Raw genomic sequence first — 19,304 nt, 5'->3', positions numbered from 1 at the left:
CTTCCCAGAATGGAACGCCATCGTAAGTAGGGGGTCTATGTACTGAAAAGATCCAGTAACCGAGCTTTTTTGCCGCACCGTCATTACAACACAAGTTGAAAATATTTTTATGACACCCGACTTGCCAAGTGGGCCTCTAACGCACTGTTGCCGCCATTTTGACAACCACGGAGCTCTCGTGTACTGTAGAAGGCAGAGGTCAAGTTGTTTTTTTGGTACATACTAAACATTATTTCATGCTCGAAAAGCTTGCCGTGGTTTAACCGCTGATAGAAGTATTCTGCTACTGCTGAGCTACTTAAAGCTATTGTTCCGTTAACTGAAAAAAAAAACCCATAACTGAAAAGCGTCTGGTCCCAAGCATTTCGGATATGGGAAAACGTACTGTATTGTAACCGTACCTTTATTGCTCGGACTGCCGTGGCTTAAAGAGATCACCCACCTCCACCACCTTGAGGTTGTGTTGATCTCATCCATGTTCAACAGATCAAAGGAGAAATGGGACTGTACCTGTGTTGTGCTCAGAGCATCAGGTTCAGTGGGTACAGAGAGACCAGTCTGGACACAAGTCTTACAATTACAGGTAACTTTATTGAACACACAGGAGACAAATGATACTTAATTACTCTACTTTTCTTTGGCTTGGCTTCGCGGACGAAGATTTATGGAGGGGGTAAAAAGTCCACGTCAGCTGCAGGCTCGTTTGTGGCTGACCAGTCCGATGCGGGACAGGCAGACACGATTGCAGCGGTTGCAAGGGAAAATTGGTTGGTTGGGGTTGGGTGTTGGGTTTTTCCTCCTTTGCCTTTTGTCAGTGAGGTGGGCTCTGCGGTCTTCTTCAAAGGAGGCTGCTGCCCGCCAAACTGTGAGGCGCCAAGATGCACGGTTTGAGGCGTTATCAGCTACTAAATAACTATATAGACATTCACATCCGACCCAGGTTGGACTCCGATATCAGTGGCCGCCTATTTTCCCTCTTCAGACAGGGACTTTTAAACACACTCCTTGTTTCCTATACTAATGCTCTCTGCAAGCACTGATCTATCGCAGAACTATGGCTTAACTTAAATGTAGTGCGCACACCTTACCCATGACTCCTCTAGTGATGTCCACCGTAACGACCTGGCGTGTAGCGATAGCCGGGGCTTGGACCATGAGGCAGAGAGAAAGAAATGTGCTGTTCATCAATGTTTTATACTGTTCTGAGCTGGGCATCTGGCCAATAATGGCCCTAAGTGATTTAAATGACTAAAGGCAAGGTGTGCACTAATGGGTGGCCGGAGTCCAATCTTGATTGACAGGTGATGCGACTTCCAAATAAGTTTCGGACAGGGAGGACACGTGAGCACCTGCAATCCACAATATCGCAGACACATATAACAACCTGTCACTGCGCGTGATTACCTGTAGAAGTATTAACATCCTGCTGCTTGGGGAAACCCTCATTGGCCAGAGGATATGTACAGCAACACTGCTCTAACGTAGCAAGCAGAGAGACGCTGGAAGAACTCAGAAGGCCGGACGGCGTTCGGGGGGGAGGGTGTGGGGGAGTGGGGGGGGGGGGAATGATCATTCGACGTTTCAAGACAGGATCTTTTTATCACGACTAAAGCAGGAAGGGGTGAGATCGAGGAGGAGGGATGGAGCAAGGAGCTAAGAGATTGTAGGATGTTGGAATGGAGAAGGCAAGTAAAGGAGGGGAGGGAGGTAGAGGACAGTAAGAAGCAGGTCGAGGTAAAGATGGGGAAATATCATTATTACCCTGTTCCCTTGATGTGGCCTGAATTCTACAGGTGATGAAGGGGCAAAACTGCAAAGAATTATTTCCTTTCATCTTAGAAGTCAACCACAAAACAAACAGTACCTTTGTAGTTGTTCTTGCTCTACGTGTTTGGGAAATCATTCCAGTCGCCTTGTTTGATGCCAAGGTTTACTGCTGGATAATGGTGTGGCGATCCGTTTCTGAGAGGGAGGGTGTTGGGGTGAATGGCACTTCTCGATTCCTCCCACTGATCCCTGGAGTGCAGAGGGGGACCAAGTGGCTACGAGTTCATGTGTGTTTGACATGTTTGCAAATGTTTATTCAGAGTGCGTCTTGGCTCATGTTAGAAGCGCCGGTCATCTCCACACACCAGTGATGCGTGGGATAGGTTGGTAGTTCCTGCTCCGGTTCCTTGGTGCCAAAGGTGATGACGAGCGTCTCCCCAATATTGACGGCCCTGTGCCTGGTCACCGTGCGGTACCAGCTCTTGCCGCCCCGCAGCATCCTTCTTTTCTGCCTCCGTTTCCTGCAAATGTAAGAAGCTGAGAGTAACTTGAGTGCTAAGGTGTGATGTTGGGGGGGGGGATGGGTGCGGAGGAGGTGAAGAACAGCTTATCCAAACCTGTGTATAAAAGCAATCTGCTGGAGGAGCTCAGCAAGTCAGGTAGCATCAGTGGATTGGCACTCTGGGGTAGTCCCATTTAGATTTCAGATTTATTGTCAGAGCACATATAACCCTGAGGTTCTTTTTCTGTGGGTGTGGCAGAATTGCCACTAATTGGTAGCGCAAAAAAATCTGTACAATGTAAGCCAGTAGTTTTCAAACTACCCCCTAAACTCTCATTCCACTTGAAGTATTCCTTATGCCATCGGTGCTCTGTCATTAGTAAGGGATTACTTAAGGTGGGATGTGAGTGGGAAGGGAAGGTTGAAAACCACTGTTTTAATCGTTGTGTGAACGATTTCATAACTCCAAAGGTAATGGGCCAACGACAGTTTTTCTCGAGTAAAATATTTCAGTAACAATTGGGTCTTGAGTAGTGATTCTTAACCTTCCCTTCCCACTCACATCCCACCTTAAGCAATCCCTCACTAGTCACAGAGCACCGATGACATAGGGATTACTTAAAGTGGGATGTGAGTTTAGGGGGGCAGTTTGAAAATCATTAATGTAAATAACCTAATAACTATAAACAGATAACAAACTGCAAAAACAGAGATAACAAAAAGAAATCAATAAATTGCAAAAATAAGCCTCCTTAAACGAGTCCCTGATTGAGTTTGGTGTTGAGGAGTCTGATGGTGGAGGGGGAGCAGCTGTTCCTGAACCTGGGGGTGTGGATCTTGTGGCACCAAGACCTCTCTCCTGATGGCAGTAGCGAGAACAGAGCGTGTACTGGGTGGTGGGGATCCTTGTTGATTGCTGCTACTCTCTGATGGCGGTGTTCCCGTAGATGCCTGTGATATCCTGGGCTGTGTCCACTACTTTCTGGAGGGCTTTCCACTCAGGGGTATTGGTGTCCCCATACCAGACTGTGATGCAGCCGGTCAACACAGTTTCTACTGCATATCTGTCCAAATGTCTCTTTAGTGTCATATTTGTACTCTATAGCTTTATCGGGCAGCTATTTTTCATCTATCAACTGTCCTCTGAGTGGAAAAAAATTGGCATCTTTGGGCTCTTCTCAATATAAGTATTCGTCTTCTAGATTTAAACTGGTCTATTCCCAGGAAAAAGACTGAGCATCCGCTTTATCCGTGCCCCTCATGAATTTGTGTGCCTCGATAAATTCACCCCTCCAATGTGCTCCAGGGAGCGCCGGAGGAAAGTCCACGAATACTCGGTGACTCTGAAGGGACTTTCTTTTGCTTCTCTTTCTCTTGTACTGTAAGGGGCGCCGGGCGACACTAATGGTGACTCTGTCAGCTTTATGGCAGGTGGAAGTAAATTTCGTGTAATATTCATGAAGATGTTGCCAGACTTGTAGGGCTAGGGTTAGCCTAGCCTACATCTTCCTATAATGCAAGCCTCGCAACATCTTCGTGAATCTCGATTCCTTTATTGTTATGTAATTGTACAGACCATGTAATGTTACATAAAATTTACTTCCACCTGTCTTAAGGCTGACAGTCGCCCAGTTTCCCTTAGAGTACGAGAGAAAGAGAAGAAAAGGAGAGTCCCTTCAGAGTCACCAAATGTCCGTGCCACAGCCTCCGCTGCCATACAGACTCCTGTTTGATTCAATCTGGATCAGGAAGCCATCAGCACCCGAGGCCCTTCTTGCCCTAATCACTATCTCAAATCATGGTTTCGACATCTGGTCTCCACAAGCTAGTCTCTCTAGCATGAGGGTCCCTTTTGCATGCACACCAGGCAGTCCCTGGAGAAGGGCACAATGCTAGCCAGGACTCTTCAAATTAAATCAGCGCTGTGTCTCCACTCCCCACACTTCCTGGGTGCGCACCAGTGGCGGCGCTGCCATTTTTGCTTCTCCGCGTCCCTTCCAATTTATGGATATAATTCCTATGGGCGAACAACCAGCACTGCATGCAATTCTCCATGTGTGGTCTTACCCACACCTTATACAGCTGAATCATCTAGAAACACATGAACCGCGCATCCTGGAATCTTGAGAATACAAAGAGCTGGAGGGCGTGTTTTAATCTGGAATTTCCTTCCCTTGTGTGATTTTAAAATCTGACCAAGCCTGTTCTAGCATCTATTCTTTCCTCTCCTTAACGTTTCCCAGTATCAGCTTGTCGTTAGTAACACTCCCAGAAGGTTCTGCTGGGGTAAAGGCATGGAAAGTTCTTTCTTGGCCTTTTCCCGGTATTTCTAAGGACTTGCTGCATGAGTGCAAGTCCACAGAACCCCTTAAACACCCAGTGATGTGAGCTACTCTGTTTCATGAGTTGGAGCTGTGCCAGATATTTCCAGGGACATTCAAGAGCCTTGCAGTTTGGAGATGTTGGTACATTTTTAAAAAAAGATTATTGTTTTATAAACTGTCTAATCGAATTACCCTAATTAATAAAACAGTTTACAAAGATGAGCTCTCATAACTGCAAGTAATTGTCTTGACGCTGGGAAAGTTTCTGATAAAGTGTGAAATGAACTCAGCAATTCCGACGGTTAAAATTTCAAGTCTGCAATCCCCTCCCAGACCTGAAATGTTACTGCTTTCTCTCTCCAGAAATGCTGCCTCACCTGGAGAATATTTCCAGCATTTTGTTTTTACTTCATATTTCCAGATTTTTTTTGGATTTTCACGATTCAAGATTCCTTCATTGTCGTCGTCAAGGTTGAAGTGGTCAGTGTAGCGGTTGGTGCAACGCTGTCACAGCACTGTTGATCGGGAGTTGGGTTCAAATCCCGCACTGTCTGTAAGGAGTTTGTATGTTCTCCCCGTGACCTGTGGGTGTTTCCTCCAGATGCTCCAGTTTTCTCCCACTGTTCAAAATGTACCAGGGTTGTAGGTTAATTGGGGGTAATTGGGCAGTACGGGCTTGTGGATCAGAAGGGCCTGTTACCCTGCTGTATGTCTAATTTAATTTTAAAAGTATAGAAACCAGTAACAAGATCCAAAATTGTCTCTGCCTGCTTTAAGGCAGATAAAAAGTCATCTGCCTGTGATACCAGCCAGGCTCACACATCTTGTTGACATCTAGTGTCAATCATGGCTCAGTGGATAAAAATTCTCATTTGAGTCACTCTCCAAAGAACGTAGTACATTATTCAGCTGATCCTTGTGCAGTGCTTAGTGCATGTTTCCGGAGGAGAGTTTGCCCCTGGTTCACTGCCACATCGTAAAGATGTGGATTGGTGGGTTAACTGGGCACTGTAAATTGCCCCAGTGTAGGTGAGTGATAGAATCAATGGGAATATGAACATTAATGGAAAATGCAATCAGTTTGAGGGCTGGCATCGACTTGATGGGCCAAATGGTAATAAAGACCTAGAATGGTAGCATTCAGACCATTTGACCTAACTTGTCCATGCTGACCCATTTTCTTGCATAAGTGTCCAATTAAATGAAATGCTCTTTGGATATTATTGTTCCTGCTTCTACCCTCTGACAGCGAAGGTGCCCCTCACATCCTTTTCAGATCTCTCCGCTGAAATCTATGCCTTGGAGATTGTGAACAAGGCTGTGTCTATTTACCTTCTCATGATAAATAAACCCCCACAAGGAATCCACTCCAGAGAGAAAGGTTCCTGCCGTGCTCCCCTCTCCTTGTAACTCCAGCCTACCATTCCCGTGAATCTTTCCTGCAAAATGATGGTCGTGACCAAAACTGCACACGATGCTCCAAGTGTGGTCTCGCCAGCACTTGTAACTCAATGCCCCCCAACCAATGATGAGCTATAGACCTTTACCCGTAAATATAAGAACATAAAAAAACAGGACCAGGGGTAGGGCCATTCGTCCCATCGAGCCTGCTCCATCATTCAGTCAGTTGATCTAATTTTGGCTCATCTCCACCCATCTACCTTTTCCCCATATCCCTTAATATGTAAAAATCCATATCCAACCTTGCCTTAAATAGATTCACTGAGGTCACCTCCACTGCCTCAATGGGCAGCGAATTCCACAGATTCACCCCCCCCTCTGGGGAAAGCAGACGCTAATGTAGTGTTCTTATTTTGAAGAGTCCTGGCTAGCCCTTCTCCAGAACCGATAGCCCAGATACTTCATGGCAGTTGTGGGAGCTTGCTTTTCAATAACTTGGGTGCTGTGTTGCCCTAGATGACAAAGATGTTTACCCCTCCAAAATCAACTTCACCGTCTGTCGATTTGTTTATCATGAGATTGCGAAAGGCATTGTAGGAGCACATATCTTCTCTCGCACCCAGGTAAGCAGCTTGTGACAGATAAATTACCAGCTGATGATGCAGCTTGTGATTTTGATGTAGCAAAATGCTTTGCTGCAGTTCTTTATATTCTAACAACAATTGTGTCTGCACAAAAGCAAGAGGAGAGCTGCGGGCACTTTGTGACCCTCCCCCTCTTAGCAAGAGCTGCCTTTGCAGCACATTAAGGTCCTGAGGCAAGAGCATTTGCTAAGGGCATTGAACACCAGGGCAGATCATTTTGCCTTGTTTCATTTCCTGTAGGGAGGCCATTTGATCCATTATACCGTCTGCCAAATCAATCCCATTTCCTCCAACCTATCTAGGGCATCTGGTGCTACTCTACGTCGGAAAGACTGGGAGGTCGCTTCACTGAGCATCTTCGTTCTGTGCGTGCCAGTGACTGGAATCTTCCAGTGGCCAACCACTTCAATTCTGCGCACCACTCCCACGCTAACATATCTGTCCATGGCCTCGTGTACTGTCAATCGAGACCACCCATATAATGGAAGAGTAATACCTAATTTTCTGTCTGGTCACTGTCCAACCGAATGGCATTAACATTGACCTCTGGTTTCTGCTGGCCTACTCTCTTTTCCCCTTCCCTCTATCTTCAGGATTGAAGGGTCTCCACTTAGTTGGGACCTGGGAGTCCCGTCCTTGTGCAGGACTGACTGAAAGTAAACTTGCATGTTAGATGGAGGTGAAGGAGGCAAATGCAACGCTGGCATTCAGTTCAAGAAGAATAGAATGTAAGTGCAGGGATGTGATGTTGAGGCTTTATAACACCCTGATGAGGCCTCACTTGGCGTTTTGGACTCCTCATTTAAGAAAGGATGTGTTGATGTTGGAGAGGGTTCAGAGGAGGTTCACAAGGGTGATTCTAGGAATTAAAGGTTAATCTTGAGGAGGGTTTGCTAGCTCTTGGTCAGCACTCATTGGAATTTAGGAGAATGAGGGGGGATCTCATCGTAGAATTTTGAATATTGAAAGGCATGGGCAGAGTTTCCCCTTGTGGGATAGGTGCACAACTTGGGGATTGAAGAGTGCATGCTTAGAACAGAGATGCAGAGGAATTTCCTCAGCCAGAGGGGATTTGTTGCCACAGGCGGTTGTGGAGGCCGGGTCATTGAGTGTATTTAAGATAGGGATCGATAGACTCTTGATTAGCCAGGCTCCTTATATCTGCTCCTGTGTCTTTTGGAGGTCAAAAGCTTTGACTGCCAAGAATACATATTGGAGAAAGGAGAGGGATCTGGGGGTGAGCTGACCATTTTTGAATTGCAAATGGTGGGGCAGACTTGATGGGCTGATTAGCCTATTTCTGCTTCTGTGTTTTATGCAAGTGGTTCAACAGTGTACAGGATAGTGTTACTAGGACAACATATAGGAGTCGAGTGTCCCTTTACCTGCAGTAGAAGTGGGTTCGCCAAACGATTAGAAGTAACACAATGAGCAGGGTCGCCACCATGAAAATGATCAGCAATGAACTGCCAGTCCTTTCTGGTCGCTGGCTGGACAGCAGGAACTCCTCGCACCGATTTCCTCTGAAGCTGTCATTACACCTGTGGAGGATTGGAATCTCAATTAGTTCACACAGCAAGAACATTGGGTGTGGAATCCTGGCAAGCCTCCAGTGAAGAAGACCTCTCAGAATTAGTGTCATGGGAAAGTTTCCAGACTGCCGGGGTGTCAGGTTCCACCCAGCTCATTTTAACCCTTTGGACTCTGGCTTTCATAATATATTACCTTGGACTGGGTCTATGGGTAAACTACAGTACGAACACCAGAACGAACCAGCTGGTGGTTGAGAATAAAACCAGTCCCGGAAAATGTGGACATGGAGTTTTTGTGTTGGTCGGTTACCCCTGAAAGTAGGGACACAGATCAAAATAAGACTGAAGTAAGGAATAAATATTCTGTCAGCACTGCAGCTCTCTTGAAGGGCCATGAACACAGTGTGAATATTTTTAAGGTGGAGTCAGGTGTTTTTTTTTGGATACATGAGGGCTTGCGAGATCACAGGCAGGAATTTCGAGTTTAGGTTACAATGAGATCAGCCTTGGTCTTAATTGAATGAGGGGTGAATGGCCAGCTTCTCCTCCTGTTTATATCGCTTGATGGAGCATAGCGTCAGCAAGAGGCCATTCAGCCCTTTGAATCTGTTCTATCACTCACTTCAGTAATAGCTTTCGTGTATGTCGACCCCATTTCCTTTAAATTTAGACATACAGCATGGTAACAGGACTTTTTGGCCCACGAGTCCGTGCTGCCCAGTTCACACCCAATTAACCTACATCTCCAGTACGTTTTGAACGATGGAAGGAAACCAGAGCCCCTGGGAAAAACCCACGCAGACACGGGGAGAATGTATAAAACCCTTACAGATAGCGCGGGATTTGAACCCCAGTCCAAATTGCTGGCGCTGTAAAGGCGTTGCACTAACCGCTACGCCAACTGTTCCACCCCCCCCCCACCCTTTGTGTTTCAATGCACTTCATATCCAGACCCAAAAAAAAGTAATCCATCAATCTCCATATGAATCAATCTCACCAGTCAGTCACCCTTGAGCCTGCATTTGAGATGGGTCCCACACTTGGTGAGCCCTGCACACATTCTCTCTTCCCCATACATTGTCTGGATGAAAATCAAAGGCATGGTCAATACTTCGCGCCCTCCACTGGAATTTCCAACCTCTGCCAATGGGTTCATAAGATAGTGGGATGAGTTTTTATGGAGCTCGAAAGTGGAATGTATGGTTGCTGACAACGTACAATCTATGTATATCCCTGTATTTGAAAGTTGGTTCTTTTTTTATTTAGACATACAGCACAGTAACATTTTGGGCCACAAGCCCGTGCCGCCCAATTACACCCAATTGGCCTACAATCCCCATGCAGTTTTGAACGGTGGGAGGAAACAGGAGGCCCTGGGGAAAACCCACACAGAACGTACAATCTATGTGGTGGAAGGTGTGTTGACCGGCTGTGTCACAGTCTGGTATGGGAATGCCAATATCCCTGAGCGTAAAGCTCTTCAAAAGGCAGTGGACACAGCCCAGGATATTACAGGCAAAAACCCTCCCCTTTATTGAGTACATCTATAGGGAACACTGCAGTCAGAGAGCTGCTGCCATCAGGAAAGAGGTATTGGTGCCCCAAGACTCGCACCACCGGGTTCAGGAATAGCTGCTCCCCCTCCACCATCAGACTCCTCAACAACAAACTCAATCATTTAAAGCCTCTTACTTTTGCACGGTCAGTTTGTTAACCTGCTTACAGTTCTTGTTTACACGTTCACGCAGTGTATAGTTTATATTTTTGTACCTCCAATTAGTGGTAATTCTACCGTGACCACAGGAAAATGGAATGTCAGGGCTGTATGTGATGTCGCATATATACTCTGACAAGAAATCTGAAACTCCCTACAGACAGTGTGGGTTTCAAGCCCTACTTGCTGGCGCTGTAATAGCGTTGTGCTAACCTCTACGCTAAGCGTGCCGAGCTATTTCAGACCAGTTCCTGTTATTGTCCCCTTAGGACTTTGCTCAAAGTTTATGACCCCCCCCCCCCCCTTCGCTGTGAAGCAGTCAAGTTTAGTTGGTTTCTTCCGTCCTTCTCTCTGACCGACTGCATTAAGAGAAACAAGCTCATATTTTATGATTTCAGTCCATGGCCCCTCCCCCTTAAGTGTTCTGTGGGCCCTTGGGGTGGGGGGTGCGTATGATCCCCATTGAGAATGGCTGCTTTTGGCAGTAGAACCTTCATGCTCACTGACTAAATTGTTTGTTCAGGAGACTGAAGAGAGCAACGGTGGGGGGACCAAAGCACAGAAATGCTGGAGGAGCTCAGCCAGTCTCGCAGGTCGAAGCAAAAAAAGCAGGCGGGTGCCTGTGCGAAAAGCTGGGAAAAAAGAGGTGAATGGGAGTTGGGGAAAGTCCAGACCAACAGACAAAAGGTGTTAATTGGATAGGACAGGTGAAAATTGTGAAAAGAGACAGAGGGAAAAGGGAAGAGAGAGAGCTATGTGAAAGGAGATGTAGGGAAACATTGGGGGGAGGCGAAGTGAGCTAATAAAAACTGTAGATTGAGACCATGGACAGACATGTCAGCCAGGGAAGGGGAATTGAAATGGGCGGCCACTGGGAGATCCACGCTGTTGCAGCAGGCAGAGCCGAGGTGCTCAACAAAGCGGTCTCCCGGTCTGTGCCCGGTCTCTCTCCAACGTGGAGGCCCACAATGACCCCCCCCAAGATTCACAAGCGAAGTGTTGCTTCTCTTTGGCGGGTCTGGTTGGGGCCCCGCACAGTGGTGTGGGCGCCCGCGGAAGAACTGTCTGCAGCTTTGAACTAAGCACCCGAACATGGAGTGCCGTCTCAGTGTGGTTTGACTGTGGAGAGAATGACTTACCAGCAGAATGGAGTGGATATTAGAAGGTAGCATGTGCCCCCGTTGAAGCAGTAGGAAGTGTAGCTGTCCGGGCAAAGTTCTCCATGCACTAAGAGAATTAAGGGAGAAGATCCAAAATCAAGGATTGCCTTGCAAACATTTCGAAGAACAAGCAATGTAACGGGAAATGTATTTTACCTTGGATTTTGAGGGAGGGTCACCACTGAGATACATGACTTTTACAAGCAAGCTCAATTTAAAATTAGCTGGAGCAGAATAGATTTCAGATTTATTGTCAGAGTACATACCTGATATCACATGCAACCCTGAAAATCTTTTTTTCCTGGGGGCAAGGCAGAATCACCACTTACTGGCAGTGCAGACAACAAAGCTGGCTCAACGTACACATGTAAACATTGTAAACAGCCTGAGTGTGCAAGGCAGAGGGGGACAAGCAAAGGTACAAGTCCCTAAAGGAGCCCCTGATGGAGTTTGTCGTTGAGGAGCCTGACGATGGAGGGGAAGGCCGCTGTTCCTGAACCTTGGGGTGCGAGTCTTGTGGCACCGACACCTCTTTCCTGATGGCAGCAGCGAGAACAGGGCGTGTGCTGGGAGGCGTGGGTCCTGGATGATCGCTGCTCCTCTCTGAGGGCAGCGTTCCCTGTAGTGGTTTTGCCTGTGATGTCCTGGGCTGTGTTCACCACCTTTTTCAGGGCTTTCTGCTCTGGGTTATTGGTGCAGCGACAGTTGACGGGAAATGTTGGGAAAATAAAATGAGTTTGGGAAGGAGAGTGTAAAATTCAAAAGCCTACAAACCACAGTTGATGGGTGGATTAACATGAGGAGAGGATTGGAAATCAGGTTAAGAAAGTTAGTGCCTGAATGGCACTAACCACGCTCAAACTTGTCAACAAAGAACTCTTCTCAAAGTCCATATTTATTGTCAGAGTACACACATTACATCACGTAGAACCCTGAGATTCTTTTATCTGCGGACGAGGCAGAATTTCTACATGTCGCTGTTGAACTCAGCCTGTAAAATTTGTTAGCGTGGTAGAGGTGTGCGATAAGCTGCGATGGAAATTGTTTGATCTCATTTGTGGTATCTATTAGATTGCTGAAGAGGCCAGTCGAGAAATTCCAGATATTGTAAGAATCATAGGGTTCACATAAAAGGGTGACACCTTGAAAATCAGATGTTGAAACTTTATGAAATAGATGCAATCAAATCGTCATGGGAACTGGTGTGATCAGTTTCAGAAAGGTATTACACCATTCGCAATAGATTCACGATTCCTTTGATGTCAAGTAATACCCCAGAAGATGATATATTACGCAAAACGCCTTCTGCCTGCTGTAAGGCAGACAAAGAGTCGCCGTTAGTGTTGCCCAACACCCCGTTACAGCAGCCCTGCCATTTTCTGTTCATTTTTTTTCTGCCCCACTCCCACATGTTTGTCTACGCACCCGTGCACGGCCAAATCGAGGCCACCCGCAAATGGGAGGAACAACACCTAATATTACGCCTGGGCACTTCTCACTCCGCCCCTCTCTCTCCTTTCCTCCAGCTTCCGACCCCCTTTCCTCTCGATCTTGGAGGCTATCCCGTGGCCCTAACACTTCCCAGCCGTTTTTTTTCTCTTCTGCTCTTCCGCCTACGACCGCCTAAAACCTCTTGCCTAACCCTAATCCTAATGGGTCTGCACTCCTCTCCCTGGCCCTGACCCCCACCAGGCACCTGCCAGTTTTTTGCTCAGACCTTGACGAAGGGCTCAGGCCCAAAACCTTAGCATGGTGGAAAGCCCTTCCAGCCCATGAAACCCGTTCAGCCAAATTATACTGAATTAACCTACCGTATGCTTCGGAGGGTGGGACGAATTCGTATGCTTCGGAGGGTGGGATGAATCCAGAGCACCCGGGGAAAACCCACACAGGACAAGCTCCTTAAAGACAGCGCCAGATTTGAACACGGGTCACTGGTGCTGTAATAGCGTTGGGCTAATCGTGCTGCCCAATGAGAAAGATAGCATCTTCAACATGGAAACTTGTTCCAAGGGGCTTATGGGGAGCACAGTGACCACATTTGCCACCAATCCACTCAATGAGGTATCATTCCTGGTGACTGGAAGCCTGGTCAAAGAGATCAGATTTAGAGAATATGCAGAGCTTTCAGGAGCGGCTGATGTTCAGAGAGGATTCTCCCACCCCCTCATTGGCTCAGGGCTTCATTCTGATTAATTATTCACTCAGGGGAGATTCCCCAGGGTTGGCATAGGTGAAAAGAAAGAATTCATTTATGAGATTCCGGCGGTGGAGTGTATTTTTTCGGTTCTGTGTGAACACACAAGCCAGTTTCCTAAGACTGGTCACATCTACAGTATAAAAGGGCTAGTAATGGGCAGCCAGAACTGGGAAGGGGTACCGCTGGGAGACAAGGCAGGTGGAAGGAATTGGGGCCTGTGGCGGGAGGGTGAAGAGGGAAATGTGGTATCATATCTAATTAACACCCTTTGCCCGAGAGTCTGTCCTCCTCCCCCTCCCATTCTTCCCTGTTTTTCTTCCCCAGCCTTCTATCTCTTTACTTCGCTCATACCTTGAAAAAGGGCTCAGGCCCCAAATGTCGATAATTTACCTTTACCTCCTATGGGCGCCGCGAGACCTGCTGAGCTCCTCTGTGGTTTTATTTAGTAATAAATAGGAAAACTGGGCGAAGAGCTAAGGGGACCAGGTGGAGGTGGGAATCTAGTGGGAGAAGTGGCAGGAAAGAACCAGGAGAGGGGGCTGGAGGGGTGGTTATGGGAAGATGTTTTGGCGCAGAGAGAGAGAAGAGATTGAGTACCTGAAACTGGAAAATTCCATGTCCTACTTTGTTAAAGACAAACTCTGATAATTGTTATCATAATTAAGAAAAAGCAAAAATAAATTCAGATTATGTTCAGCATGTCATTTAATTGCCTGGATCACTCAGGATCTCTGACCTAACAAATGGAATTGTCACAGGTGGCAAAGGGGAGTTACCTGGTTGAATGATCTGGGTCAGCCATTGTCAACCCTATTTTTTCTGGCTGTGGCCCCCTTCCCTGGGAAGCAGTCAAGTTTAGTCGGTTTCTTCCGCTCTTCTCTCTCCTACCGACTACGCAAAGAAAAGTTTGTGATACGCGAGGTGAAAAGAAAGCAAGGCTTTTGCTCTGAACCTTGCAAGTGTAGCTTGTGATTCCAAGGCAAGCAGACAAATAGGAAATCGTTGCTTGGCAACTGTATGGCAGAGCTGAGCAGCAAAGTTCTCTCCTTCCCTAAAAATATTTTAATCCTTTCGGTTTCCATGCCCTCCCCAATACACCTTGGACCAATCTTATTAAGGATTTCAATCTGTAGCCCTCCCCCTTTTTTTTAAAATGTGCTGAGAATGGCTGATTGAGACAACTCGCATGTGTGAACACGTTTTCCGTTACCCACATGACCCCACAGTTCAGCGCACTGACAGGGGGAGGACTGTAAACGTCCACCAAACTTATCCTTATTGGCTTCAGGAATCTTCACATTTCAGTCCTTCAGAGGCCATGGCTCTGATGTACAAACTTCGCAATCCCAGAACAAGTAGGCTTGATGAGATATTAGGAGTAAGGGAACAAGGAAGGCAATGTGGCTGAGGAAGGGAGTCTGGGTGAGTACATGGTCGTAGAACTTGAGAGCAGCAGGGATTACAGATGGGAAGCAGTGAGAGAGAATCACACACCACGTTATCTTTGCTATATAAAGTTCACAGTTGAGTTTCCCCACTTTGTGTTTTTATATGGGTTAGTATTTTATTGGAGGTGTTGGTGCAAGAGGAATATTGTCCAGGTCACTAGGGGAACTCCTGTCCTTTATAAAAATGCTGCGGGAATTTTTTAAAAATCGTGTCAAGTTTATTGTTATCTGATTGCACGAGTACAACATGACGAAACAGCGTTCTCCGGTCCTCAGTGTAAAACACGCAGGCACATAACCAGACATTACACACACACACGCAGACAAGCAATACAAATGCAAGACAAGTATTTATGGGAGTTTCAGATGGTTCATGTGAGCAGTTCCTTTAGTCATTCAGCGTTCTCACTGCCTGTGGGAAGAAGCTGTTCCTCAGCCTGGTGGTTCCGGCTCTGATCCTCCTGGATCTCTTCCCCAGCACTGAAAAATGCTGCATGTATGGTGGAAAGGGTCCTCGATGATTCTGTGTGCCCTCTTCAGACGACGATCCCAGTAGATCATGTCAATGGGGGGAGGGGAGAGGGAGACTCCAGTGATCCTCTCTGCAACTCTTACGGTCCTGTGGATTGACCTCCGATCTATTTCTCTGCAGCAACCGTACCGCACTGTGATACAGCCGGCCAGGACGCTCTTGATAGAACTTCCTGTAGAAGGTTGACATAATGCGTAGCCTTGCCCACTTCAGTCTTCTCTGGAAGTGCAGTTGCCCATTGCTCCTTCTGACAAGTTGGCAGCTATTTGGTAACTCTCTCACCCAAAACAAAGGGCCACAGGTGCTGCAGCACTCGTTCTGAATGTGCTGGGATATAAACTCCAGTCCCGTGCTCTCTAGAACTAGTCCTATAAATCAAATATCCTGACAAAAGTTACATCTTTGCTCACAAGATCACAAGATATAGAAGCAGAAGTACGTTATCCAATTCTCATGAATCAAATATATGTTACTAGCTCATGAGATAAGGTTTCCCATCTTGTTTCAAGTAAGCAATAGGTCAACATTATCACCGTGCTTTGTAATTGTAGGACAAGTTTCCGCACGGTGGGACATCGAGTTTTGCTGCTGCCTCTAAGTTCGCTTCGGACCTCTGGTGCAGTGCGTGTGAGGTCCGCACATCCTCAACGAGATGCTGGAGTTTCTCTGGCTGCTCCAGTTTATGCCCACGTCCCAAAGATTGGGTGTGGGGTGGGGTGGGGTGGGGTGGTAAGTGGATTGGCCACTGTAAAAAGCTCATGTAAGTGGTGGAATCTGGAAGAAATTAGAATACATTGTCATGAACTGAAACCACAGTGCTGGAGAATCTCAGCAGGTCAAACAGCGTACAGTAAAGATAAAGATACATGACCAATGTTTCGGGCTTGAGCCCTTCATCAAGGTGTGAAAAAAATGTCAACAGCCGCCCAAATGAAAAATCTTTATCTTTGCAATATAAAGTACATATTTTGACTTGCTGAGTTTCTCCAGCTTTGTGTTTTTACTTCACCTACAGTGTCTGCAGACTTCCGTGTTTTATTTATGTCGTGAACGTGTCACGAACTTCGTTGTTTTATGGAAGTTTACAGGTGCAAAATTGCTATTAATTACATTTAAAAAATAAATTATTGCAAAAGAAAAGTGTCCATTGTTCATTTAGCAATCTGATGGCGAGGGGGGAAGAAGCTATTTTTTGTAACGTTAGGTGCTCGTCTTCAGGACCTTTTGCCCAATGGTAGCAGAGTGAAGCCTGGATGGTGGGGGACCTTGAGACACCGCCCCCTTGTAGACGTCCTCGATGGAGTGAAGTCTGATGTGGAGAGAGTAAAATGATTTGGAGTAGGATGAGCGTAAAAATGGATGCTAGTTGGTTGTCACAGACTCTGGCTGAAAGGTCATGTCCGTGCAGTATCCCTCAATGGGGAATAGTTCCAGACCAAGTCCAACGTAGTTTTATGAAAAATGAACCTTGACCGACCAACTTATTGGAGTTCTTTGGCAAAGTAACACGCACAGTAGGTAGAGGGGAACTGGAAGATGTTCCAGAAGGCATTTGATAAAGGTCCTGCATCAAAGGTTACTGTGGGGAAAATAAACCTCATGGTGTAGGAGGTAATATTTTGATGTCAACGGAAAATTGGCTGGCTGAGGAGAAAAAAGTAGTCCTAGATTGTTTGCTTCTCATTGACGTGATGTATTGAGCGGTGTACCACCGGGGCAGTGATTGGCCGTCCACTTTTTACAATTTACACTGCATCTCATTTTACTCAAAGTTTAGATTCATTGTCAGAATACATGCATAACATCACATACAACCCTTTTTCCTGTGGGCAAGCAGTATTTCTACTTGCCTGCAGTGCAAAGTTACCAAGAAAAGATACGTGCACAAGTGTTTGCACAAAGAAGAAGTGCAAACAAACTGTCTAGCCACTGCTCACTCCAACTATCTCATTTGTACAAAACAATATTTTAAAATTATAGATAAAATACTTTCCTGCATATGTATTATCTGTCTGTATGTGTGCTAGGTCTCGTTGTGGGTTTTGCACTGAGGACCGGAGAACTCTGTTGGTCATGTTGTACTTGAACAATTAGATGACAATAAACTTGACTGGACAGATGATATGGAAGGAGCTGTTTGCCCCATTGAGTGGTTTCCAACTCTCAGATCAGTATCGCAGTCTATTCTCTCAACTTCCCACGACACCATTTAGCCTACCCACTGAGCAGAGGGAGGAAAGTGGGGCCTAGTGAACGATGCACCATCTCATCCCACAAATCCCAAAAGCCACCAAGATTCCTTACCTGGTTTCTCCATGTCACTGGTCTTTTTGAAGTGCAATTCTACCTGAAAGGAATAGAAGGGCTAGTTTAATCAACTTCAGAAGGAACGCTGCCATGCCCTCCCTCCCTTATTACCTCCTGCCTGTGGGACCGTGCTCCTCCCCCTCACCTTCTCTCTATCACTTTGTTTGGGCACCTGTCCACATTTTGTCCACACCTTGATGAAGGGGCTCAAGTCCAAAACATTGTTTAAGCATCTTTATCTTTGCTGTATAAATTACACTGTTTGACCTGTTAAGCTTCTCCACCATTGTGTTTTTACTTCAGAAGGAATTATTAGACTGGCTATTTGAGAGCAGAAGTCAGGAAGAGAAACATTGCAAGTAACAAAGTCAAAGTTCAGATTTATTGTCAGAGTACCGACACCATCACATTTGACCCTGAGATCCTTTTTCCTGTAGGTGAGGCAGAATTACCACTTATTGGCAGTGTAAAAACCAAAACTGGCTCAATGTACACGTGTGAACAATTAGGGAAAGGTAAACAAACTGCCTGCAGTACAGATTGGAAAAAAATCCCAATAAAATGTAAAAGAAAGAGCCGTTAATTGAGTCCCTGATTGAGTTTGTGATTGAGGAGTCTGATGGTGGAAGGGGGAGCAGCTGCTGTTCCTGAACCTGGTGGGACGAGACTTGTGGCACCGAGACCTCTTTCCTGATGGCAGCAGCGAGAATAGAGCGTGGTGCTGGGCGGTGTGGATCTTTGATGATCGCTCCTGCTCTCCGATGGCAGTGTTCCCTGTAGATGTCCTCGATGGTGGGGAGAGAACTTTGCCGTGACATCCTGCACTGTGTCCACTACCTTTTGCAGGGCTTTCCGCTCAGGGATATTGGTGTCCCCTATACCAGACCGTGATGCAGTTGATGTGCTGTGCGATAAGGCAGGGGTGAGCTGACGTCTGGAACCCAAGCAGTGGTTTCCAGGATGACGGAATGGCTTCAAGGTGCACTAAGTCTGGGTTAGCACTAGAGCAAGACCAGAAAGGTTGGCAGATTTTCTTCTCGGAAATACATAATGAAATTGGATTGATTTTATACCAATTCTGTTACTTCAAAGCTACCGTTACTGACGCTAATTTTTCCCAAATATTCTGAATTTGGACTCTGATGGGATTTGAACTCACATTTCCAGATCATTAACTCTGGCTTACCATACTGGCAGTGTCACCCCCTCTTCTATAATTCCCCAGTAAAGCAATAGAGGCTCCTTACTTACTTGTATCACCCACTGCTTTGCCCACGATGGCTCCTCTTTGAAATCAACCTACGGCGTAATTAGCTCTCAGACTCGTCATCGCCGGGCGAGAGTTGAGGTTGTGTTCAGATTGCTGTAAGTTCTTTTCCAAGCCTTTAATCAAGTCTGCTTCCAAATGGTGCAGGAATGAGTGATCAAAAGTGAAGGTTGTCGCTCTATCAGCCCGGAGACCGACCTGGCGGGACTTTGCTGCCCCTGCCAACTCCCAATCTCAGAGTTTCGTCAGACTTGTATCCTGCGATACTACCTCATCTTGGCCAATGAGCCAATCAGATCTTATCAATCAACACTCTCCTCCTGTTTCCTCGAGGATAGCGCTAAGATATAATCAGGTGGTTGGGGGAGGGGGCGGGGAAGAAATGTCATAAATGCAAACAAAAGCCATGATTAGAATGCTTTCCATGAAGATTGTTACTTCAGGCTGAAAGGTTTTGATAATTAATTTATAGCATCATGAATGGTTCACTTATTGAATGTGTAACT

At 46.3% G+C, this 19,304-nt stretch overlaps 1 protein-coding gene across 2 annotated transcripts; it reads right to left on the bottom strand.

Annotated features, from left to right (window-relative positions):
• Positions 1–811: 811 nt before the first annotated feature.
• On the bottom strand, positions 812–19,063 carry LOC138746305 (pro-neuregulin-4, membrane-bound isoform-like). 2 transcript variants are annotated; one of them, XM_069904528.1, is made up of 5 exons: positions 18,783–19,061; positions 17,529–17,571; positions 11,024–11,111; positions 8,024–8,179; positions 812–2,288 (listed from the first exon to the last, which is right to left on the bottom strand). In XM_069904528.1, the coding sequence occupies exons 2-5, from the start codon at positions 17,539–17,541 to the stop codon at positions 2,084–2,086; spliced, it is 462 nt and encodes a 153-aa protein (XP_069760629.1). In that variant the 5' UTR covers positions 17,542–17,571; positions 18,783–19,061; the 3' UTR covers positions 812–2,083. The 2 variants fall into 2 exon arrangements, with proteins under 2 accessions (XP_069760629.1, XP_069760630.1); XM_069904529.1 differs by lacking the exon at positions 17,529–17,571 and having other exon boundaries at positions 18,783–19,063.
• Between the last annotated feature and the right edge of the window lie 241 nt (positions 19,064–19,304).

Source organism: Narcine bancroftii, chromosome 11 (genome assembly GCF_036971445.1).
Source record: "Narcine bancroftii isolate sNarBan1 chromosome 11, sNarBan1.hap1, whole genome shotgun sequence".
In the NCBI taxonomy this organism is placed as follows: Eukaryota; Metazoa; Chordata; class Chondrichthyes; order Torpediniformes; family Narcinidae; genus Narcine; species Narcine bancroftii.
The sequence above is the reverse complement of the archived record's forward strand: the minus strand, read 5'-3'. Positions and strand labels throughout refer to the sequence as shown.

What these genes read in the sequence shown, in the direction of transcription:
- LOC138746305 (XM_069904528.1), bottom strand. An exon ending in ATATCCACTCCATTCTGCTG is followed by an intron (nt 8,180 to 11,023) that starts GTAAGTCATTCT and finishes AATCCTCCACAG; the next exon opens with GTGTAATGACAGCTTCAGAG. An exon ending in CGAACCCACTTCTACTGCAG is followed by an intron (nt 2,289 to 8,023) that starts GTAAAGGGACAC and finishes TTACATTTGCAG; the next exon opens with GAAACGGAGGCAGAAAAGAA.